Source organism: Moschus berezovskii, chromosome 9 (genome assembly GCF_049115385.1).
Source record: "Moschus berezovskii isolate FMDL1 chromosome 9, NW_MosBer_1.0, whole genome shotgun sequence".
NCBI classification, from domain to species: Eukaryota; Metazoa; Chordata; class Mammalia; order Artiodactyla; family Moschidae; genus Moschus; species Moschus berezovskii.
The window spans coordinates 50,147,603-50,174,102 of record NC_142468.1 but is presented as its reverse complement, the minus strand read 5'-3'; the positions used below and the strand labels follow the sequence as shown (position 1 = coordinate 50,174,102).

The window sequence follows — 26,500 nt, the reverse complement described above, 5'->3', positions numbered from 1 at the left end:
ACTGACTGAATATGCTGTTACCTTGGAATCATTCTGGATTCTTCCCATTTCTTACCTAATAATTTTTAGCCATCAAATCCTATTGATTCCAGTTCTACCATAACTCTTATTAAATCCATTTCTCTTCATAATTTAGACATTTATTATCATTCTGTGGACTACTGAAATTGTCTTCTAACCTGTCTCCTTGTGATTCTAGTCCATCTGCTACCAGTTAGCATGAAGTAAAAATAATTAATGTCCTCCTCCTGCTTAACTAAGTGGATTCCTAATGGATAAAAACCTCAATTCTATATCTTTGTAACCTTTAAGGGAAATTTAAAAAAGCACCTAGCATTTTTCCTGGCAAGCAGTAAATAGTAAATGTTTGTTGAATCAATAAGGGTGATTATCAGTGTCAGAGCAAAGTGATCTGAAAATTTAAAAGCTTCTGAAATTGAACAGAAAGCTTTGAATACTCCTTGCCTAGAAAGAGGCAGAACCAGTGACTGTCCTATCTCATGGCTTACAGAGCTAATCAGAAAACTCCTTGGAAAGTTATCAAGACAGCTATAAAGGGAAGAAATATGAAAATATTACCTAAGCCATAGATACTTTTCTAAGAAATTTATATCTTAATTTTGAAAAAATTGTGTATGTTCCCAAAATGAAGCTATGGGGTTAGTTTTAAGTATTGATATCAGTGAGACTGGCTTACATTTCTGTCTTGGCCTAAGGGAAAGGATAGAGTTTCATATTCATAGAATCATGAATCCATTTTATTATACAATCCTGTAAGGCATGCTCTTTTTTTTTTTTTTTTTAAGATTTCATCAGTTCAGTTCAGTCGCTCAGTCGTGTCCGACTCTCTGCGACCCCATGAATCACAGCACGCCAGGCCTCCCTGTCCATCACCAACTCCCGGAGTACACTCAAACTCATGTCCACAGAGTTGGTGATGCCATCCAGCCATCTCATTCTCTGTCGTCCCCTTCTCCTCCCACCCTCAACCTTTCCTAGCATCAGAGTCTTTTCCAGTGAGTCAACTCGTCACATGAGGTGGCCAAAGTATTGGAGTTTCAGCTTTAGCATCAGTCCTTCCAATGAACACCCAGGACTGATCTCCTTTAGGATGGACTGGTTGGATCTCCTTGCAGTCCAAGGGACTCTCAAGAGTCTTCTCCAGCACCACAGTTCAAAAGCATCATTTCTTCGGTGCTCAGCTTTCTTCACAGTCCAACTCTCACATCCATACATGACCACGGGAAAAACCATAGCCTTGACTAGACAGACCTTTGTTGGCAAAGTAATCTCTCTGCTTTTTAATATGCTATCTAGGTTGGTCATAACTTTCCTTCCAAGGAGTCAGCGTCTTTTAATTTCATGGCTGCAGTCAGCATCCACAGTGATTTTGGAGCCCCAAAAAATAAAGTCTGACACTGTTTCCACTGTTTTTCCATCCATTTCCCATGAAGTGATGGGACCAGATGCCATGATCTTTGTTTTCTGAATGTTGAGCTTCAAGCCAACCTTTCACTCTCCTCTTTCACTTTCATCAAGAGGCTCTTTAGTTCCTCTTCACTTTCTGCCATAAGGGTGGTGTCATCTGCATATCTGAGGTTATTGATAGATTTCATAGATAGTCCTAAATAGCTATCTGTCTACCTCTAAAATAAATCCATAGTCAGACAAAATCTGAAACTCCCCAGGAGATATTTTCTACCACCAGAGCTATTCAGAATTTGCCCTCATAGACAAATTGGTTTCATATCTTTCTAAAATATTTACCCTAATTTACTATAAAAAGACTTTTTTATGGTAAATAGTTAATGTGGTCTATCTAAGAAGAAAACCCAGATTAGAGACCATGCACACAACTGGACAAAAATCTAACAAATGAGCTTTCCTCACAACATTAGATAACTTTCTTACACCCCCCTGTTAGAAGGAATAGATCAGTTAGGATGATGTTTGTCTACAAGTAGAACCTCAAGTTAATAGCAGCTTAAGAGATAGTTTACTATTCCCTCGCATGGAAGTCTAGAAACTAAAGTTTTATTCATAGTCTTCAGGAACTCAGGCTCCTTCTGGGTTTTGTTATGGCCCCTGTAGGGTATAGCCCTCATCTTCATGGTTTAAATTGGCTCTTCAACCTCATAGCCATGTTTCAAGCAGCAGATGTAAGATGTGCAGAAGGGACAAAAGATGTAAGACTGATTCCTGGAAACTTCTATACAACACTTTTGCTTATTCCCTTGGCAAAAACCTAGTCCTGTGACCACATCTGACCCTTTAGCCTTAGAAATGCAGTCTAAAAAAATTCAGATATAGTGATTCTATAGCAGATTCTGTTACCCTGTTTCATCTTAGAGATAAAATATTTAAGAGCAATTCTACCCTCTGATTCAGTAGCAACATGGGTTAAATATCTTTTCAATTAAGCTGTCAGTGATATTTCTAATTCTGTAATTCATCTGACATGACAGTAGACAAAGAACCAATGCCAAGTTTAACTGGCACTGGATATGGTTGTGTCCTAGCATTCTTCTTTGTTTTTATCCAATAATGAAAGATTAGGTGATATAGAAGCAGCTTACCTCTCATTGTAACAGAAAAGACAGACATCCTGCTTTCTAGTTTATATGACTTAAACTGATTATTTAAAAGAAAAGTTGAACCATTAATACTATTTTAACTAAAGTAATTCTTGGCAGAAATTCATCATTATTTCAGTGGCCTGCCTTTAGCATCCTTTCCCATTTAAAAGCATTATTTGGATGTATTTCTGTAAAAGTTCTTTTAAGCCCTTAAATGAGTTAAAGCTAGTCATCTCTTCCATATTTTCATGGCTCAGAAGTTTGGTGTGCTTATCAATCGAACATTTCCCTGAGAAATAACTGGTTCTTTTGCTGAACACTTGCTGCTGCTCTTGTACCTCACACAGGCTTTAAGAAACTAATATATATGGCAGTACTTATCTTTCAGCTATCCCTGTTGTTTTATCTACCTTTTGTTTTTGTCTTACATTGTAAGCTGCCTTCAGCACCTGGGGTATGGTAAGCACTCAATAAATATTTGTTGAGTTAATTGGGAAATCACTTCTTTGAACCTTTTTTCCTTGGCAATGAAGATGACTTGTCCTGAAAATATGTACTTGCCTCCCTAACATCAGTCATAACTATTTTCCTTGTAACTTTAAAGGAAGAATGACAGTAATATATATATTATATACATAATAATATAAAAGATATATTATCTATCAGTTTTATCTCAATTTACTGCAAGAATAGTTTTGTTTGCCACATTCTTAAAAGATTAATGTGTTTTATGACTAAGTTCTATTTACATTTCTAGCAACGTGAACTGGAGGAATGGCAGTGGCAGCAAAGAAGACAAGGATGTATAAATGCAATTGTTGAAGAAGAAAGACTGAAACTTCTCAAAGAACATGCTACAAAACTACTAGGATATCTCCCTAAAGTAAGTGAGATTTAATTCATAGCCTCTAAGAGTGGGGGGAAGACATGGTGTTAGGATTTCAGAGGGCCTGAGTTTCACTCACTTCTTGCTGTTACAAAGCAGCAATGTTACATGAGTTAGTAATTGAACATCTGCAAAATGAGAGAGTTGGTCTTGGCACTTTCTATTAAATTTCAGCTGGAATTTCTGTATTTAAATTTTAAGAGATTCTGTTCTCCAGTGTAAGAGGTTTAAAACTAAAGCAAATGTGATATGCTGGACACTAAAGCAGGTGATATACAGGACAGCCTTGTAATCTGTAACAGTAGTAATAGATACAAGCTTGAACTGAGTCTGAGATCTGCTCTATAACAGGAGGTTACATTATAACTAGGTAACCCTTATTCTAAAAAGAATATTACTTCCAGAGTATATACATGAAGACTTGCTATCTGAAATACCTTATGACTATAAAAATAACAACTTGAGTTTCAGAGGCCACATAAACATATGAACTAAAGTAAATAACATTTCTACCCTTCAGATACAGAAATTATGCCATTTGATACTTTATTCAATCAAAAGAATCAAGTGTATATTTTGTATAGTGCAAAAGGAAGGAGAAAGAAATGAGTAATCATTACCTGTCCATAGGACCTGATAATCTAATTGGTTAGAATGAATACAAAATGATATATTAATGACAGAAGCCATATGGAATTGATAAATAAACTAGACTATAAATTCTGAGCAAGTCTTAGGGTTTAGATATTTGTGTAGCAAAATAACTGTGGAAATGGGAGAACCTGATAACCTAAAATGATTTTATCCTTTAGATCCTAGTGGCTCCAAATGACCTAAATTATTCTTTGGATTCTGTAGATAAGTAAATATTTAAGTTTAATTTTGTTTTAAAAGGATTAAGATTAGTTCACTTAACTCTACACCTGGATTCTTTCCTGAAAAATTGAAGTTAGCTGACTAGAGACAGAACTGATGCAAGAGCCAGTCCCATGCATAAATCTGGCAGAGCTCATTTCCTCCCTCATATACTGCAGGGCTGTTTTAAAACAAGGGTAGGAGGGTACAGTGTGGATTAAATTGATTCCTGTTCAGTCCATCAGAATAGTAGTACTTGTAGTAGTAAAGCAGAAGAGTCCAGATTCCTATGACAAGTTCTAACAGGACATCAGGTCAGTCTAAGAATATTCAGTATATATGTATATTAAGTCATAATTACAGAAAAAAATTTTTACTAATTAATTTCATTATATTAGAAATAACTTTATAAACATCATGTCTGTATCTCTTAGTCTTACAAATGTTGAAATATTCTGGCATTCAAAGTAACCCACAAAATATTTTTCTTGTAGGGAGTATTCAAAAATGAGGATGATATTGATATGCTTGGTGAAGAGTTTAGAAAAGCGTATCAGAAAAGGAGTGAAATTTGTGAGAAGTGATACCATCAAGATTTGGTAAAACCTGGGTTCTTTTGTATGTTACCACTAGGTGTCAGTGTAACTTTTGTTTTAGAGTTCAGTGAGTAGGACTCCATTGTCTGGATTTTCTAAAACATTTCTGTAATTTATCATTTATAAACAATTAGTTGTAAGAAAACATTTGTTTTCTGATAAAAATTAATACTTTTAACTGCAAGTTTGCTTTCAATCACTATTGTTTTTGTACTGATAAAATTGAAGATCTGAATTCTATACCATATTCCATATACTGAGTTGGCCAAAAAGCTTGAATTTTTCCGTTACATATAGATACCCATATCTATCAAAACAACCCAGGAGACTAAACTCTTCATACCACTTCTATGTTCGTGTCTAGGAACTTCACTTCCTTGATTTGGCCGGGGAAGACTTTCCTATTACGAGAGGAGAAAAGTACAGAGTGGGCAATTTCAGAGTGCTCTATTACCTAATGCAGTTATAAGAACATAGAAACAGTTGCTCTCAGGCAAATATTACAAACTAAAGCTAAGTCTCTAGAACATAAAGTATTTCCTATTCATATGCAGCTGAAAGGGGCTAGGTCATAAGAAAGAGAATCAAAAGTTAAATTTCTATTGCTTTATTTTATAAAACATTTCTCATAATTAGGTATCAATTTTATATCCCCAAGTCTAAATTTACTTTGAGTATATCCACCACACACTAGAGGTTTAGAAGTAGATCACTTATTAATTTCCCCAATCAAGTGCCTTCATAAATTCCTCTTCAGTGAAAGACAGCATTTTGGCAGCTTCAATATGCATCTGTGTTTAAAGAAATCAACATTGTCTAATTTAGTATTAAGAGTAGACCACAGAACAATAGGAAATTTGTGAAAGTGTATGTATAATACTATCAAAATGAGTTCTGTTATAGGAATGTATGATTCTAATTACAATAAACAGGTTTAAATAATAATTACATTCAGTGATTAGCTGATAAAAACCTTGCCCACTGGTGGTATTGCACCAACCTGTTTAGAGAACAAATCAATATTGTAATACCTAATCTTTGCAAAAGGTGACAGTAGCAAAAACATGAACTCACATCCTCTAAACCACTAGGTAAACTTCTGTGAACACAATAAAAGTGGTTTGGAATCAGTTTCATTCTCAAGATTTCAAGAGGCAAACTGATCCCTTTTTAAGATAACAGTTATTTTTTATATTTGGTATTTTCTTTAGTTAGGGAGTATCCATACTGTATGGAAATAGAACTAGTAAACATTTCTAATTTACTTGCATCAATGTATAGATAACATTTTGTGACTAAGTATGGCAATAAAAAAATATACCTGAAGGAGAAATACTAAATGTCATAGTAGAAAGAGCCAGATAACATCCACAATTTATTTTAACTTTGTTTAGGATAAACTCACCTTCTGCCTTTTTAAAACATCAATTAATTTTAACTGTTTCTTAAATCCTATCATTAATTCTCCTTTTTGTTTTTCTAGCTTCTTGTTTTCTGATTTTAATGCTTCAATTTTTTTGTGTTCTTCATTTGCTATATCCTGCAAAAGGAAAAAATCCCATGTATTCCTTACAGTATTTTAATGGAAAAATTATATCAACAATAAAAACTTTTAACAATGCTCACGCCTCTACCATTTTAAAAAACATTTAAAAAATAACAAATTGGTTCTAATTCCAACAATGCCAAAGTAGCTTAGATTTGAAAGCAGAGATGTCATCAGTAGTAAGCAGAAACTGGAGGTGGTTATGATCCTTGAAAGCATACTGGTTGAGATCCACATTTAACTGGCTTCTGAAAGCACTTTTCATTTCATGGTTCACAAGGGATAAACCCGAAGCAAAAAGTAGCAGTCATACTGGGCTGAGGAAGTGGAGAGCAGTGCTGCCACAATGGTAGAAATTTCCAGGTAGGAAATCCCTCAAATCCTTTGCAGACACCTAAATAACATGACTCCTAGGAACCTATGAGAGACAGCTGAGATTTAAAGAGCTGAGCAAAGAATTCAGCCACTGCCTATGACAAGGAAGACCAAGTTTGTAATTGTGGTAAAAATCTACTGGATGAGCTCTGTAGCACCTTGGATAATGGAGAAAAAGGACCAGTGAACTTTTAAGACTAGTAGAAATCATTAAGCATAGGAAGGCCTTGTACTTGGAAACAATGTTAAAGGACATCTTTCATGCAAAAGGGAAATGATACCAGGAGGAAATCTGAATCTACATACACACCATCAGAAATAGTAACGTAGTACAAATATTAGTAGAGTTTTTATTTTAAAACTTGAGAGTAGCTAAGATTTTGCTGCCCAGATGGCAGAGTAGAAAGATCCTGGACTCACCTCCTTCCACAGGCACACCAAAATTACAGCTATTCATGAGAAAGACCAGAATCTAACAGAAAAGATCTTTTCCAACTAAGGATATAAAAAAGGAACCATAACAAGATGTAGAAGGAGCATAGGTGCAGTACTGTCAAGACCCATAGCCTCAGACAGAAATCCACAAATGGGAGGATAATTACAGTTACACAGGTTCTCTGAGCAATGGGTCTAAGCCCCACATTGGGCTCCCTGGCCTGGGGAGTCTGGTACTGGGAAGACAAGCCCCTGTGTTTGGCTTTGAAGATCAGTGGGGCTTACTTTCAGGGGACACAGGTGTGGGAAATAGAGACTCAACTCCTAAAGGGCACACGTAAAACCTCACCATGCTGCAGGACCCAGGGAAGAGGCAGTAATTTTTCAAAGGAGCTGGGTCAGACCTACCTGCAGATCACCCAGGAGGCAATTGAAGTTCATCCTTGGGACACAGGCATTGGCAGAAGCCATTTGTGGAGTCCGCTATATCATGTGGACACCGATGCTGGGAAGCATCACTTCAGAATCATCCTCTAGTTTATTAGCACTGGAACACGGCCCCACCCACCAGCCTGGCAGCCCCAGTACTGGGAAGCCTCAGGCCAAGCAACTTGCTGAGTCAGGACAAAGCCCCACCCATCACTAGCAGGCAGGCTACCTTAAGACCCTGAGCCTTCAGCCACTCTGGAACACAGCCCTGCCCCATAGGAGTGCACAGGCACTAGCTCTGGGATCCCCAGGGCCTTGCAGACAGAGACCCTGGAACCCAGCTCCACCCACCATCGGGCTGATACCAGCCCAGGACCCCTGAAGCCTGCTATGGCAGGATCCAGCCCAGCCACCAATATTCCCCTCCTGTGACCCCTGCCCCCTCACCCCCCATTCCCCCACATACCGCCAGACACTGGCCCTGCCCACCAGCAGGCTAACACCACCTCTGAGACACCTTGGGATCCGTGGCAAGATTCAGCACACTTTCATGATTAAAAATAACTAAACAAGCAAGAGAAGGATTCTACTTCAACATAATAAAAGCAATATATATGACAAGCCCACAGCTAACAACAGACTCAATGGTAAAAGATTGAAAGCTTTCCCTTTAGGATCAGACAGGACAAGGATGTTCACTTTTACCTACTCTGCAGGTTCTGGTCAGAGCAGCTAAGGAATAAAAATAAAAGGCATCCAAATTGAAAAGTAGAAGGAAGATTATCTCTTTTCACAGATGACATTATCTTGTATGTATTAGAAAACCCTACAGGTTCCACAAGGAAACTGTCAGGATAAATCAACTTGGCAAAGTTTCAGAATACAGAATCAACACACACAAAAAAATCAGTTGTGTTTCTATATACTGCTAATGAATATTCTTAAAATTACAAATATAATATCATCAAAAAGAGTAAAGTACTGAAAAACATCTACTTCTGTTTCATTGCCTATGCTAAAAGCCTCTGAAAGCCATTGTGGATCACAATGAACTGAAAAATTCAAGAGACCTTACCTGTCTCCTGAGAAACCTGTGTGTGTGTCAAGAAGCAGCAGTTAGAACTGGACATAGAATAACTGACTGGTTCCAAATTAGGAAAGGAGTACATCAAGGCTGTATATTGTCACCCTGCTTATTTAACTTCTACACAGAGTACATCATACAGAATGCCAGGCTGGATGAATCACAAGCTGGAATCAAGACTGCTGGGAGACATATCAACAACTTCAGATATGGAGATGATACTACTCAAATGGCGGAAAGTGAAGAGGAACTAGAGCCTCTTGATGAGGGGGAAAGAGGAGAATTAAAAAGCTGGTTTGAAACAACATTCAAAAAATCAAGATCATAGCATCTGATTCCATCACTTCATGGCAAATAGAAGGGGAAAAAGTGGAAGCAGTGAAAGATTTTATTTTCTTGGGCTCCAAAATCACTGCGGACAGTTATTTTGTTGTTCAGTGGCCAAGTCGAGTCCATCTGCAGCATGCCAGGCTCCTCTGTCTTGCACTGTCTCCTCAAATGTGCTCAGATTCACGTCCATTGAATCGGAGATAACTTCTCACCATCTCATCCTCTGTTGTCCCCTTCTCCTTTTGCCTTCAGTCTTTCCCAGCATCAGGGTCTTTTCCAGTGAGTCGGCTTTTTGCATCAGGTGGCCAAAGTATTGGAGCTTCAGCATCAGTCATTCCAATCAACATTCAGGGTTGATTTCCTTTAGGATTGACTGGTTTGATCTCCCTGCAGTCCAAGGGACTCTAAAGAGTCTTTTCTAGCACCACAGTTCAAAAGCATCAATTCTTTGGCACTCAGCGTTCTTCATGGATAGTGACTGCAGCCATGAAATTAAAAGATGCTCCTTGGAAGGAAAGCTATGACAAGTCTAGACATAGGCATTAAAAAGCAGAGGCATCACTTTGTTGACAAAGGTCCATATAGTCAAAACTATGATTTTTCCAGTAATGATGTACAGATGTGAGAGCTGAACCATAAAGAAGGATGAACAATGAAGAATTGATGGTTTTGAACTGTGGTGCTGGAGAAGACTTGAGAGTCCCCTGAACTTCAGGGAGATCAAACCAGTCAGTTCTAAAGGAAATCAACCCTGAATGTTCACTGGAATGGCTGTTGCTGAAGCTCTAATACTTTGGCCACAAAGGGATGGGAGTACCAGACCACCTGACCTGCCTCTTGAGAAACCTGTATGCAAGTCAGGAAGCAACAGTTAGAACTGGACATGGAACAACAGACTGGTTCCAAATAGGAAAAGGAGTACGTCAAGGTTGTATATTGTCATCCTGCTTATTTAACTTCTATGCAGAGTACAACATGAGGAACGCTGGGTTGGAAGAAGCACAAGCTGGAATCAAGATTGCTGGATGAAATATCAATAACCTCAGATATGCAGATGACACCACCCTTATGGCAGAAAGTGAAGAGGAACTCAAAAGCCTCTTGATGAAAGTGAAAGAGGAAGAGTAAAAAGGTTGGCTTGAAGCTCAACATTCAGAAAACAAAGATCATAGCATCTGGTCCCATTACTTCATGGGAAACAGATGGGGAAGCAGTGGAAACAGTGTCAGACTTTATTTTTTGGGGCTCCAAAATCACTGTGGATGCTGATTGCAGCCATGAAATTAAAAGACACTTACTCCTTGGAAGGAAAGTTATGACCAACCTAGATAGCATATTAAAAAGCAGAGACATTACTTTGCCAACCAAGGTCCGTCTAGTCAAGGCTATGGTTTTTCCAGTGGTCATGTATGGATGTGAGAGTTGGACTGTGAAGAAAGCTGATCTCCAAAGAATTGATGCTTTTGAACTGTGGTGCTGGAGAAGACTCTTGAGAGTCCCTTGGACTGCAAGGAGATCCAACCAGTCCATTCTAAAGGAGATCAGTCTTGGGTGTTCATTGGAAGGACTGATGCTAAAGCTGAAACTCCAATACTTTGGCCACCTCATGAGACGAGTTGACTCACTGGAAAAGACTCTGATGCTGGGAGGGATTGGGGGGCGGGAGGAGAAGGGAGCAACAGAGAATGGCTGGATGGCATCACCGACTCGATGGACATGAGTTTGAGTGAACTCCGGGAGTTGGTGATGCACAGGGAGGCCTGGCGTGCTGTGATTCACAGAGTCGCAAAGAGTCGGACACGACTGAGCGACTGAACTAAACTGAACTGAATGTGAAGAGCCAACTCATTGGATAAGACCTCAGTGCTGGAAAAGACAGAAGACAGAGAACAGGGCAGCAGAGGATGAGATGTTTGGATGGCACCAAGCAACTCAATGGACACGAATCTGAGCAAACTCCAAGAGATAGTGAAGGAAATAGGAGCTTGATGTGCTATCATGGGGTGGCAAAGTCGGACATGAGTTAGCAACTGAATAACAACTAACTTAGGAATAAAAGTAACCAAGGAAGTGAAACAGTTTTACACTGAAAATGTCAAAGAACTGGGATGACCCTGAGGGATGGCATGGGGAGGGAGGTGGGAGGGAGGTTCAGGATGGGGAACACATGCACACCCATGGCTGATTCATGTGAATGTATAGCAAAAACCACCACAATATTGTAAAGTAATTAGCCTCCAGTTAAAATTAAAAAGAAAAAGAACTGATGAAAATAGTTAAAGGCAAAAGAATGGAAGGATATTCTGTGGTCAAAGATTGGAAGGCTTACTATTATTAAGATATTAATACTACTCCAAGAGATCTACAGATTCAGTATGATCTTTATCAAAACTCCAATGGCATTTTTACAGAGACAGGTCATGCTAATATTTATATGGAATCTCAACGGAACACAAATAGACAATGAATAACAACAGTTGAAAGTCTCATAGTTCTGGATTTCAAATTTTATTACAAATCTATGGTAATCAAGATAGTGTAATATGGATGTATAGAGAGCCCTAAAATAAACCCTTGCATATAAAGTCTAATGATGTTCAACAAGGATGTCAAATCTAGTCACTGGGAAATTATGGCCTCTTCAACAAATTGAACTGGAAAACTAGATATCTCCATGTGTAAGAATGAAACTGTATCCCTATTTCATATAATATACAAAAATTAACTCAAATTTGCTCAAGACCTAAATGTATACCCTAAAACTGTAAATTATTAGAAGAAAATGTAGGGGAACAGCTCATGACACTGGATTTGGTTGTAAATTCTTGGATATGAAACAAAAGAACAGGCAAACAGAAGTTAAAAAAAAGAAATTGACTACCTCAAAGGAAACAATCAATGGAGTAAAAAGGCCCCTACAGAAAATATTTGAAGATTATATATCTGTTAATATTGAAAATACAGAAATAACTCTTTCACAATAATAAAAACACCATTACTTAATAAATGGGTAAAGGACTTGAATAGACAATTCTCCAGAAAAGATTTACAAATGACTAATGAGCACATGAAAATGTGGTCAACATCAGTAATATTTAGGGAGATACAAATCAAAACCACAATGAGATACCACTTAATAAACATTAAGTTAGGATGATCACTATAGAAAAAAAAAACCACAAAAAATTGGCAAGGACACTAAAGGAACTCTTGTGCACTGCTGGTACGGATGGAAAACAGTGCAGCCACTATGGAAAACTAGTACAGTGGTTCCTCAAGAAATTAAAAGAATTATATGATCCAGCAATTCCACATTTAGGTGAATATCCAAAATAACTGAAAGCAGAGTCTTTAAGAGATATCTGTACACCCAAGTTTATATCATCATTATTCACAATAGCCAAAAGTGGAAGCAACCCAAGTTGCTTTATTTAATAAATGTATAAATGAAACTTGTTACATACATCCAATGGAATATTACTCAAAAGGAATACAATTCTGATAACATGCTACAATGTGGATGAACCTTGAGGACACTATGCTAAGTGATAAAAGCCAGTAACAAAATGGCAAATAGTGTATAATTCCACTTACATTAGGTACCTAGAGTAGTCAAAATAATAGAAAGTAGAATTGTGGTTGCCAGGGGTCACGGAGAAGGGGATGGGGAATTATTTTTTAATGGACATAGGTTTTCAGTTTTTGTAAGATGAACAAGGAGTTCTGGAGTTTGATATGTAACACTACTGAATTCTACACTAAAAAATTAGGGTAAATTTTCTGTGTACTATAATACAAAGGTTTTTTTTTTAATTTAGAAAGTTTATCAACTCTTCAAAGCAAAAAAGCAACTATGTAAAATTTGTATATAAATAAAATGTATGACAACAACAACAAAAAGGGGAGGAGAGAAGTATACTGCTGAAAGTTTCTTTCTTTATTCATAAAACGCTATGTTACTTGAAGGTAGAAAGCGCTAAGTTAAAGGTGTATCTGATAAGTGGACATATACACAAAGAGGTGGAGATAATAAGCCAGTAAGATAAAATGAAATCATTAAAAATATTCAAAAAGAAAAACAAGAGGAAGAAAGAGCAATAATGTATGTGAATGAAAAATATAAAAATTAATAGTTAAACAACCATCATTAATAATCATATTAAATATAATGGTCTAAGCCTCCTAATTAAAGTGTCAGAGATTGTCAGACTGAGTTAAAACAATAGGAAAACTCAACTGTATGCTGCCTATAACAAAATACAAAGGAGTTACAAATAAAGGGAGAGAAAAGCCAATACTGATGTCAGCAGTAACTAAAAGAAATTACATGATTTACGGATTTATTATAAAGATGTAATAATCAAGACAATGCATTGTTAACATGAAGACAGACATACAGATGAGTGGAACAGAATAGTGATCCCAGTAATAATATATCCATCCACACACATCTGGGCAACTAATTTTCAACAAAGATGCCATGGCAATTCAATAGTGAAAGGATAATCTCAACAGAATATTCCTGCACATGTTCCAGTAATGAACCGTGACCCTTATATCATGCACAAAAACTCAACAAAACACAAAAGATGAAGCTATGCAACTTCTGTAAGAAAACCTAAGAGCAAATCTCAGTGGCCTCTTAGGTTTAGCAAAGAATTCTTAAATAGAACACAAAACTGTAATTAAAAATTCAAAATACTGTTGCTCTTCAAAAAAAAAAAACTTGTTACAAAAATAAAAGCCAAGGGATAATATATTTGCAAAGCACGTATCTGACAAAGTTTTGTAATTAGGATATATAAAGAACTCTACACGTCAACTCAGTTCTTAATAATGAACCAAAGAGACTAAGGAAATATGAATGAAGTATGGTATTTAGTTACCATTGATTCATTAATGGTAAAAATGTTCTATCAGTTCAGTTCAGTTCAGTCGCTCAGTCATGTCCGACTCTCCACGACCCCATGAATCACAGCATGCCAGGCCTCCCTGTCCATCACCAACTCCCGGAGTACACTCAAACTCATGTCCACAGAGTCGGTAATGCCATCCAGCCATCTCATTCTCTGTCGTCCCGTTCTCCTCCCGCCCCCAACCTTTCCCAGCATCAGAGTCTTTTCCAGTGCATTGTGTATATTCATTTCATAAGAAACTGGATTCTAGAAATTTTCTGTATTACACAATTTTATATAAATTAAAACTATTATAATTAAAGTTCATTTAACAATTTTTTAAAAGAATAAAAGACTTATAAAGAGACACTTCAATGATAATATCAAGACTCTCCTGAACAACCAATGGATGAACAAAGAAAGAGAAAAAAATGATCTTCAAACAAATAAAAATGGAGACACAACATACCAAAACTTATGGGATGTAGCAAGAGCAGTTCTAAGAGGAAATTCATAGCAATAAATGCCTACATTAAGAAAGATCTCTGAATTTTTACTCCTTCCTGCATGTTTAATGTTTTTGACATATGAGATTTTTGACCAATGAGATTTTTCCTTTTGTAATTTCCATATTTCTAGTTGTGGTTTTTTCTTTTTCACTGAGAGACCCCCCCTTAACATTTCTTGGGAAGCTAATTTAGTAGTGCTGAGTTCTTTCAGCTTTTGCTTCTCTGGAAAACAACTTCTCTCTCCAAATCTGAATGAGTGTCTTGCTGGATAGAGTATTATTGGCTGCAGGTTTTTTCCTTTCATCACACATGCTGTGACGTTGTTTGATGTTTCATCACACATATGTAGTGAAGTTTCTGCTGAAAGTCTGCTGACAGTCTTAGAGGAGTTCCCTTATACATAACTAGTTGCTTTTCACTTACTGTCCTTAATATTCTCTCACTATCTTTAATTTTTGCCAATTTAACTTTAAGTACCTTGGTGTGGAATTCTTTGTGTGGATCTTTTTTGGGACTCTGTTCTTCCTGGACTTGGATGCCTGGTTCCTTTCCCATGTTAGTATGTCTTCAGCTATAATTGCTTCTAATTTCTCTGCCCCTATTTGTCACTCTTCACCTTCGGGGACCCGTATAATGTGAATATTAGTATGCTTAATGTTTTCCAAGAGGTTTTCTGAACTCTTCATTTCTTTTAAATTCTTTCTTTTTCTGTTCAACTTGGGTCATTTACACTACTCTGTGTCCCAGTTTAGTGATCCATTCCTCTGTATTAACCAATCTAATGTTGATTCCTTCTAGTGTATTTTTTATTTCAGTTACTATATTTTTCAGCTTTGTTTGGTTCTTCTGTTTTCTAACTCCTTGTTAAAATTCTTCCTGTATTTACTCACTCTTCTTCCAAGTATATTGAGCATTTTTATGGTCATTACCACAAACACTTAATTGGGTAGATTGCTCATCTCCAGGGTTTTTAGAATGTGTTCAAACTTAAGACATCATCAGCTTTAAATATTCACCAGTATATGCTGCTGTATATAAACTTCATGATAACAACAAACCAAAAATCTATAATAGATACACACAAGATAAAGTAATCCAAATATAACATTAAGATGGTCATCAAATCATAAATGGAGAGGAAAACAATAAACAAGGACAGTCTCCAAACAATTTAATAAAATGGCAATAAGTACATACCTATCAATACTTTAAATGTAAATGTACCAAATGTTCCAATGGAAAGATAAGAGTGGCTGAACAGATTCAAAAATAAGATCTGTAAATATATGCTGCCTGTAAGAGATTCACTCCAGATCATATACACACACAGACTGAAAGTGAAGGGATAAAAGAGTCTAAGACAAAGAAGGACATTACATAATGATAAAGGGATCAATTCAACAAGAATAAATAACACTTGTAAATATTTATATGCACACAAACTGGAGCATTTAAATAAATACAGAAAATATTAGCAAGTATAAAGAAAGATATTGACAGTAAGGACAATAATGGTCAGGGGCTTTAACACTCATGAAATTAAAAGACGCTTGCTCCTTGGAAGGAAAGTTATGACCAACCTTGATAGTATATTAAAAAGCAGAGACATTACTTTGCCAACCAAGGTCCGTCTAGTCAAGGCAATGGTTTTTCCCGTGGTCATGTATGGATGTGAGAGTTGGACTGTGAAGAAGGCTGACCGCCGAAGAATCGATGCTTTTGAACTGTGGTGTTGGAGAAGACTCTTGAGAGTCCCTTGGACTGCAAGGAGATCCAACCAGTCCATTCTAGAGGAGATCAATCCTGGATGTTCATTGGAGGGACTGATGCTAAAGCTGAAACTGCAATACTTTGGCCACCTCATGCGACGAGTTGACTCACTGGAAAAGACTCTGATGCTGGGAAAGGTTGGGGGCGGGAGGAGAAGGGGACGACGGAGAATGAGATGGCTGGATGGCATCACCGACTCTGTGGACATGAGTTTGAGTGAACTCCGGGAGTTGGTGATGGACAGGGAGGCCTGGCGTGCTGTGATTCATGGGGTCACGGAGAGTCGGACACGACTGAGCGACTGAACTGAACTGAACTAAGTCAATGGACAAATCATCCATACAGGAAATGTAAAAGAAAACACAGACCTTTTGGATGACATCCTATCCAAAAGCAGCAAAATATACACTGTTTTCAAATGGACATAGAACACTCCAGAATAGATCACATGCTAGGCCACAAAATAAGTCTTAGTAAATTTTAAAAGACTGATATCATACCAAGCCTCTTCTCTGACCACAATGCTATGAGACTGTAAGTCAACTATTAAAAAAAAAAAAAAAGAAACCAACATGGAGACTAAACAATGTGGTACTGAACAACCAATGACTCATTGAGTCATTGAAGAAATCAAAAAGGAAATAAAAGAAACCCATGGAGACAGAAGCAAAAACACAAAGATCCAGAATCTATGGAATGCAGGAAAAGCAGTTCCCAGAGGGGAGTTTATAGAAATACAAGCCTACATCAGGAAACAAAAATCCCCAAAGCCCTAACCTAATATCCAAATGAATTAGAAAGAAAAACCTAAAGTTAGTAGGAGGAAAGATCAGAGCAGAAATGAATGAAATAGAGATGAAAGAAAAAAAGGGAGAGAAAGCAAGAAAGAAATTAAAAGCTGGTTCTTAAAAAGATGAACAAAATTGATAAACTTTTAACCAGATTCATTAATAACGAATGAAAGTGGGTCCAAATAAAATCAGAAGTTAGAGTTGATATTGCAGAACTACACAGGATCATAAGAGATTACTCTGAATAATTATACACCAATAAAATGGACAACCAAGAAGAAATGGAGGAATTTCTAGAAAAGTACAACTTCCTAAGACTGAATGAGGAAGAAATACAAAATGTGAACAGACCTCAGTTACTACTAATTAAATCAGTAACAAAAAAAATACTCGCAACAAACCAAAGTCTAAGACCAGACTGCTTCACAGATGAATTACATACACTGAACATTTAAAGGATAATGCTTATCCTTCTCAAACTATTCCAAAAAACTGAAGAGAAAGAATGCTTCCAAAGTCATTCTTTGAGGCCCACATCACGCTGATAGCAAATCAGATAAAGACACCACAAAATATTAAAACTATAAGCCAATAACACTGGTGAACACAGATGCAAAAATTCTCAACAAAATATTAGAAAATTAAATTGACAATACACTAAAAGGATCATACATCATGATCAAGAGGAATTTACCCCAGGGAAGCAAGAATAGTTCAGTATCTGCATATCAATCAATGTCGTACATTAATTCATTATTGACCAGGGGATTTCTGCAGAAACACCTGTGGCTGTTGATTTGTTATGTAAGTAAATAGAAACATCTCTGATAAATAACATTTGGGTAATAAAAGACATGTTAATATGTTTCTCTGGTGAGTAATATGTTAATAGAATGAAAGAAAAAATCACATAATCAGTTCAATAGAGACTAATTAAGCGTTTGACAAAATTCAACATCCATTCATGATAAAAATCTCTTAATAAATTAGATTTAGAAGGAATATACTTAAATGATAAAAGGTCATATATGAGAAGTCCACAGCTAAAATCATATGCAACGATGAAATGTTGAAATCTTTTCCTCTAAGGTCAGGAACAAGACAAGTGCCCATTCCCAGCTCTCCTACTTTACACAGTACTAGAATTCCTAGTCAGAGAAACCAGCAAGAAAAATCAAAAGTATCAGAACTAGAAAGGAAGAAGTAACATTTCTATTTGCAGTTGATATGATTTGGTATTTAATATATTAAAAATCATATATATGCCACCAAAAAACTGTTAAGAGCTCATCAACAAATTCAATAAAGTTGTAGGATGCAAAATTAACATTAAAAATTCGGTAGAGTTTCTGTTAGAACACTCCCTAATATGATACACAAAAATAAACTCAAAATGGATTAAAGACCTAAATGTAAGGTCAGACACTATAAAACTCTTAGCAGAAAACATAGGCAGATGAGAATTCTACCAATGAACCACCAATGTCATAACTGTTAGTGGAAAACACAGGCAAAGCTTTCTGTGACATAAACTGCAGCAAGATCTTTTTTGACCCACCTCATGGAGTAATGAAAATAAAAACAGAAATAAACAAATGCGACCTAATTAAATGTAAAAGCTTTTGCAGAGCAAAAGAAACCATAAAAAAATATGAAAAGATAACCCTAAGAATGGGAGGAAATATTTGCAAATGAAGTAACTGACAAAGAATTAACCTCTAAAACATATAAACAGCTCATGCAGCTCAATTAAAAAAAAAATGGGTGGAAGACCTAAAGGAACATTTCTCCAAAAAAGACACACAGACGGCCAAAAAACACATGAAAAGATGCTCAATATCACTAATTATTAGAGAAATGCAAATCAAACCTACAATGAGGTATCACCTCATACCAGTCATGATGGCCATCATCAGAAAATCTACAAACGCTGGATAGAGTGTGGAGAAAAGAGAACCCCCTTACACTGTTGGTGGGAATGGAAATTGGTATCAGTTCAGTTCAGTTGAGTCGCTCAGTTGTGTCTGACTCTTTGCAACGCCATGAATCACAGCACACCAGGCCTCCCTGGCCATCACCAACTCCCACAGTTCACTCAAACTCATGTCCATTGAGTCGGTGATGCCATCCAGCCCTCTCATTCTCTGTCATCCCCTTTTCCTCCTGCCCCCAATCCCTCCCAGCATCAGAGTCTTTTCCAGTGAATCAACTCTATAGACACTATGAAAAACAATATGGAGCTTCCTTTAAAAAGCTAAATACAGAACTACCATATGACCCAGCAATCCCATTGCATATACTCAGAGAAAACCATCATTCCAAAAAACACATGCAACCCAATGTTCACTGTTCTTTAGGACATGGAAGAAACCTAAATGTCCATGAACAGATGAACGGATAAAGAAAATGTTACATATATGTATAATGGAATACTACTCAGCCATAAAAGGAATGAAACTGGGTGACTTGCAGAGATGTGGCTAGACCTAGAGACTGTCATACAGATTGAAGTAAGTCAGAAAAAGAACAGCAAATTTCGTATATTAACATATATATGTAGCATCTAGAAGAATGGTAGATGATCTTAATTGCAAAACAGAAACAGAGACACAGATGTAGAGAACAAATGTATGGACACCAAGTGGGGAAAGTACGCAAAGGTGGGGTGGGATGAACTGGCAGAGAGTATCCCTATGTATAAAATAGATAACTAATGAGAACCTACTGTAAAGCTCAGGGAAGCCTACTCAATGCTCTGTGGTGACCTAAATGGGAAGGAAATCCCAAAAAGAGGGAATGTATTCATACATATAGCTGATTCACTTTGCTATACAGTAGAAACTAACACAATACTGTAAAGTAACTAAACTCCAATAAAAATTAATATAAAATAATATAAAAAATCATATATAAATGATCATTCTTAAAAACTTAGTTTCTATACCTTAGTAGGAAATTATCTTAAAAAGAAAATCCCATTTATCATTATATCAAGAAGAATGTAATACTTAGAAATAATTTGATCAAGGATGTGAAAGATCTACACTGAAACCTTTTAGACACTGGTGAAAGGGATCAAAGAAGGCACAAATAAATGGATTGGAAGAATTCATGTATTGGAAGAATTAATATTTTTTTAAATGTCAATGCTACCAAAGCCATCTATAGGTTCAATCCAATTCCTATGAAGATTCTGAAGACATTTTAAACAGAATTAGGAAAAAAACTCCTGAATTTATATGGAATCACAAAAAGCCCCAAATAGCCAAAGGAATCCCTAGAAAGAACAAAGCTAGAGGCATCACACTTTCTGATTTTAAGCTACATTATAAAGCTACTGTAATCAAAATAGGATGGTACCAGCATAAAAGTGGAACCATTGATCAATGGAACAAAATCAAGAGCCCAGAAACAAACCTGAGCAGGTACAGTCAACTAACATTAGAGTTTTGCCAAAAGAACGCACTGATCATAGCAAACACCCTCTTCCAACAACACAAGAGAAGACTCTACACATGGACATTACCAGATGGTCAACAACGAAATCAGATTGATTATATTCTTTGCAGCCAAAAATGAAGAAGCTCTATACAGTCAGCAAAAACAAGACCAAGAGCTGACTGTAGCTCAGATCATGAACTTCTTATTGCCAAATTCAGACTTGAAGAAAGTAGGGAAAACCACTAGACCATTCAGGTATGACCTAAATCAAATCCCTTACGATTATACAGTGGAAGTGAGAAATAGATTTAAGGGACTAGATCTCATAGACAGAGTGCCTGATGAACTACGGACAGAGGTTTGTGACACTGTATAAGAGACAGGGATCAAGACCGTCCCCAAGAAAAAGAAATGCAAAAAACCAAAATGGCTGTCTGAGGGGACCTTCCTTACAAATAGCTGTGAAAAGAAGAGAAGCGAAAAGCAAAGGAGCAAAGGAAAGATATAGCATCTGAATGCACAGTTCCCAAGAAGAGCAAGGAGAGATAAGAAAGTCTTCCTCAGTGATCAGTGCCAAGAAACAGAGGAAAACAATAGAATGGGAAAGACTAGAGATCTCTTCAAGAAAATCAGAGATACCAAGGGAACATTGCATGCAAAGATGGGCTCAATAAAGGACAGAAATAGTATGGACCTAACAGAAGCAGAAGATATTAAGAAGAGGTGGCAAGAATACACAGAATAACTGTACAAAAAAGATCTTCACGTCCAAGATAATCAAGCTAGTTTTAGAAAAGGCAGAAGAACCAGAGATCAGATTGCCAACATCCACTGGATCATTGAAAAAGCGAGAGAGTTCCAGAAAAACATCTATTTCTGCTTTACTGATTATGACAAAGCCTTTGTGTGAATCACAATAAACTGTGGAAAATTCTGAAAGAGATGGGAATACTAGACCATCTGACCTACCTCCTAAGAAATCTGTATGCAGGTCACGAAGCAAGAGTTAGAACTGGACATGGAACAACAGACTGGTTCCAACTAGGAAAAGGAGTACATTAAGGCTGTATATTGTCACCCTGCTTATTTAACTTACATGTAGAGTACATCATGAGAAATGCTGGGATGGATGAAGCACAAGCTGGAATCAAGATTGCCAGAAGAAATATCAATAACCTCAGATATGCATATGACACCACTTTTATGGCAGAAAGCGAAGCAGAACTAAAGAGCCTCTTGATGAAAGTGAAAGAGGAGAGTGAAAAAGTTGGCTTAAAATTCAACATTCAGAAAACTAAGATCATGGCATCTGGTCCCATCACTTCATGGCAAACAGATGGGAAAACAGTGGAAACAATGGCAGACTTTATTTTTTGGGGCTCCAAAATCACTGCAGATGGTGACTGCAGCCATGAAATTAAAAGACATTTACTCCTTGGAAGGAAAGTTATAACAACCTAGACAGCATATTAAAAAGCAGAGACATTACTTTGCCAACAAAGGTCCATCTAGTCAAGGCTATGGTTTTTCCAGTGGTCATGTATGGATGTGACAGTTGGACTGTGAAGAAAGCTGAGCGCCGAAGAATTGATGCTTTTGAACTGTGGTGTTGGAGAAGACTCTTGAGAGTCCCTTGAACTGCAAGGAGATCCAACCAGTCCATTCTAAATGAGATCAATCCTGGGTGTTCACTGGAAGGACTGATGTTAAAGCTGAAACTCCAATACTGTGGCCACCTCATGCGACGAGTTGACTCATCTGATAACACCCTGATGCTGGGAAAGACTGAAGGCGGGAGAAGGGGATGACAGAGGATGAGGTGGTTGGATGCCATCACCAACTCAATGGACATGAGTTTGAGTAAACTCTGGGAGTTGGTGATGGACACCGAGGCCTGGTGTGTGTCCATAGGGTAGCAAAGAATCAGACATGACTGAGTGACTGAACTGAACTGAATGTTAGACAAAGGAGCCAAGAATACTCAAGGGGGAAAGGATAGTCTCTTCAGTAAATGGTGCTGGGAAAATTTGATACTCACATGTAAGAAGAATGAAACTAGTCCTATATTACACCACTCACAATAATGAACTCAAAATGGAATAGAAACTTACATGTAAGACTAGAAACCATCAGTAGCTCAGTTGCTCAGTCATGACCGACTCTTTGCGACCCCATGAATCACAGCATGCCAGGCCTCCCTGTCCATCATCAACTCCCGGAGTTCACTCAAACTCATGTCCATTGAGTTGGTGATGCCCTCCAGTCATCTCATTCTCTGTCGTCCCCGTCTCCTCCCGCCCCCAATCCTTCCCAGCATCAGAGTCTTTTCCAGTGAGTCAACTCGTCTCATGAGGTGGCCAAAGTATTGCAGTTTCAGCTTTAGCATCAGTCCTTCCAATGAACACCCAGGATTGATCTCCTTTAGAATGGACTGGTTGGATCTCCTTGCAGTCCAAGGGACTCTCAAGAGTCTTCTCCAGCACCACAGTTCAAAAGCATCAATTCTTCGGCGATCAGCTTTCTTCACAGTCCAACTCTCACATCCATACAAGACCACTGGAAAAACCATAGCCTTGACTAGATGGACCTTGGTTGGCAAAGTAATGTCTCTGTTTTTTAATATACTATCTAGGTTTGTCATAACTTTCCTTCCAAGGAGTAAGTGTCTTTTAATTTCATGGCTGCAATCAGCATCTGCAGTGATTTTGGAGCCCATAAAAATAAAGTCTGACACTGTTTCCACTGTTTCCCCATCTATTTCCCATGAAGTGATGGGACCAGAAGGCATGATCTTTGGAAACCATAAAACTTAAAAAAAAAAAACACAGGAAAAAGCTCCTTGATATGTGTCTTGGCAATGATTCTTTTGAATATGATACCTTAATCAGAAACTACAAAATAAGAAAAAAAACCCCACAAATTGGACTATGTCAAAGTAAAAAGCTTCTGCACAGAACAAGAAATGATCAACAAAATGAAAAAACAACCTATAGAATGAGGAAAATACTGTAAACTATAAAGGATTTAATAATATCTAAAACATGAAGATTTCATATAATTCAACAACCAAAAATCAAATCATTCAATGAAAAAAATGAGCAAAAGACATGAATATACAATTTTCCAAATATTTGCAGATGGCCAATAGGTGCATGAAAATGTGCTCAACATGTCTAATCCTTCAGGAAATGCAAAATAAAATTGCAGTGAGGTATTACCTCACAACCGTTTGAATACCTGTCATCAAAAAATAGGTGAGGTTGTGGGGAAAAGGGAACACTTGAACACTGTTGACAGGATTGTACATTATATTCCAGCCACTATGGGAAACAGTTTAGAGGTACTTCAAAATATTAAAAATAGAACTACCATATATTCAGTAATTCCACCGCTAAAAGCATATCCAAAGGAAATGAAAATACTATGTCAAAGAAATATTTACATCCAATATCTGCATTATTTACAACAGCCAAGACATAGAAACAACCTAAGTATCCAGTGACAGATGAATGGATAAACAAGCTGTGATATATATATATATACACACACACACACATACACACAATATTATTGTTATAAAAAGAAGGAAAACCTGCCATTTGCAGCATCATGTATGAGCCTTGAGGACATTACGATAAGTGAAGTAAGTCAGAGAAAGTCAAATACTATATGATCTTACTTATACGTAGCGTCTAAAACAACAACAACAAAAATTAACAGAAAAAGATAAAGCTTGTAGTAACCAAAGGTGAGGGTAGTGGGAGGTAGAGATTTGGTCAAAATATATAAACTTCCTGCTATAAGAAAAAGTGCTACGTATGTAATATACAACTTGATGCCTAGAATTAACACTGCTGTCTGGTTGTTTTTTTTTCTTTTTTCCTGGCTGTGCCATGACTGCAGCACACAGGATCTTTGTTCCCTGACCAGGGATCCAAACCCATGCCGCTTGTAGTGAAAGCACAGAGTCTTAATCACTAGACTGCTAGGGGAGTCCTTGTATGGCATATTTAAAAGCTGTTAAAAGAGCAAACCTAAGAGTTCTCAACATCAGGAAAAAACCATTTTTTCTTTTTCTTTTTGTAGATATGTATGAGATGATAGATATTAACTTATTGTGGTAATAATTTCACAAAATATGTAAGTCAAATCATCATGCTGTATACCTTAAATTTATAGAATGCTGTATGTCAATTATATCTCAATAAAACTGGGAAAAAAGATATCAAGATGGCAAATAAGCACATGAATATGCTAAACACCACTAGTCATTCAGTTCAGTTCAGTTGAGTTGCTCAGTCGTGTCCGACTCTGCGACCCCATGAATCACAGCACTCCAGGCCTCCCTGTACATCATCAACTCCCAGAGTTCACTCAAACTCATGTCCATCGAGTTGGTGATGCCATCCAGCCATCTCATTCTCTGTCGTCCCCTTCTCCTCCCACCCCCAATCCCTCACAGCATCACAGTCTTTTCCAGTGAGTCAACTCGTCTCATGAGGTGGCCAAAGTATTGGAGTTTCAGCTTTAGCATCAGTCCTTCCAATGAACACCCAGGATTGATCTCCTTTAGAATGGACTGGTTGGATCTCCTTGCGGTACAAGGGACTCTCAAGAGTCTTCTCCAGCACCACAGTTCAAAAGCATCAATTCTTTGGCGATCAGCTTTCTTCACAGTCCGACTCTCACATCCATACATGACCACTGGAAAAACCATAGCCTTGACTAGACGGACCTTTGTTGGCAAAGTAATGTCTCTGCTTTTTAATATGCTATCTAGGTTGGTCGTAACTTTCCTTCCAAGGAGTAAGTGTCTTTTAATTTCATGGCTGCAATCAGCATCTGCAGTGATTTTGGAGCCCAAAAAAATAAAGTCTGACACTGTTTCCACTGTTTCCCCATCTATTTCCCATGAAGTGATGGGACCAGATGCCATGATCTTTGTTTTCTGAATGTTGAGCTTCAAGCCAACCTTTTCACTCTCCTCTTTCACTTTCATCAAGAGGCTTTTTAGTTCCACTTCACTTTCTGCCATTCAGTTCAGTTCAGTTCAGTTGCTCAGTCGTGTCCGACTCTCCGCGACCCCATGAATCACAGCACGCCAGGCCTCCCTGTCCATCACGAACTCCCGGAGTTCACTCAAACTCATGTCCACAGAGTCGGTGATGCCATCCAGCCATCTCATTCTCTGTCGTCCCCGTCTCCTCCCGCCCCCAACCTTTCCTAGCATCAGAGTCTTTTCCAGTGAGTCAACTCGTCGCATGAGGTGGCCAAAGTATTGGAGTTTCAGCTTTAGCATCAGTCCTTCCAATGAACACCCAGGATTGATCTCCTTTAGAATGGACTGGTTGGATCTCCTTGCAGTACAAGGGACTCTCAAGAGTCTTCTCCAACACCACAGATTCTGCCATTAGGGAAATGGAAATTAAAACTATATGAAATACCAGGATGCACCCATTAGAACAGCTGAAATGTAAAAAACCAACCGTATTAAGTGGTAATGAAGATATGGAACAGCTGTAACTTTCATACAGTGCTGCTGAGAATGTAAAATGGTACAACCATTGTAGAAAACAGCTTGGCAGTTGAGCACACACATAATATACACCCAGATAACTGACTCCTAGGTATCTACTCGAAATGAAAAAATATATCCACAAAAAGACTTATACATGAATGTTCATGGAGGCTTTACTCATAATAGCTGAAAAGTGGAAACTTTTGGGTAAATCTCAAAAGAAGCCACATTTTTAAAAAGAATATGAAATTCTAGAAAATGTAAATGAGTTACCTGGAGATAGAGGTTGGGAGAAGGCCATGGTTATAAACAGGAACAAGGAAACTTTTGGGAGTGATAGATATGTCTATTGTAGTGATTTTTCACAGGTATACACATAGTTACAAATCAAGTTTTATACCTTAAATATGTGTGGGATCATTACATGTCACAGTGTGAAAAATAGAAATAAAATACATATAATT

The 26,500-nt window shown here is 37.4% G+C and overlaps 2 protein-coding genes across 7 annotated transcripts in view; one reads left to right on the top strand and one right to left on the bottom strand.

The window, feature by feature from the left end:
- Positions 1-6,299, top strand: part of MNS1 (meiosis specific nuclear structural 1) — a 62,786-nt gene extending 56,487 nt beyond the window's left edge. Inside the window, exons 9-10 of the mRNA XM_055436280.2 lie at positions 3,334-3,459; positions 4,812-6,299. Coding sequence (XP_055292255.2) covers positions 3,334-3,459; positions 4,812-4,901 — 216 coding nt within the window. The 3' untranslated portion in view covers positions 4,902-6,299. The remainder of the gene's footprint in view (positions 1-3,333; positions 3,460-4,811) is intronic.
- The window catches only part of TEX9 (testis expressed 9), a 169,943-nt gene continuing 149,010 nt past the window's right edge, over positions 5,568-26,500 (bottom strand). For 5 of the 6 annotated variants that reach the window (XM_088839643.1, XM_088839641.1, XM_088839639.1 and 2 more), the window contains 2 exons: positions 6,319-6,453; positions 5,568-5,704 (listed from right to left, as the gene is read on the bottom strand). In XM_088839643.1, the coding sequence (XP_088695769.1) occupies positions 5,630-5,704; positions 6,319-6,453 (210 nt within the window). In that variant the 3' untranslated portion in view covers positions 5,568-5,629. Of the gene's footprint in view, positions 5,705-6,303; positions 6,454-26,500 lie in introns of those variants that run through there. The other variant, XM_088839640.1, reaches the window with a different exon arrangement.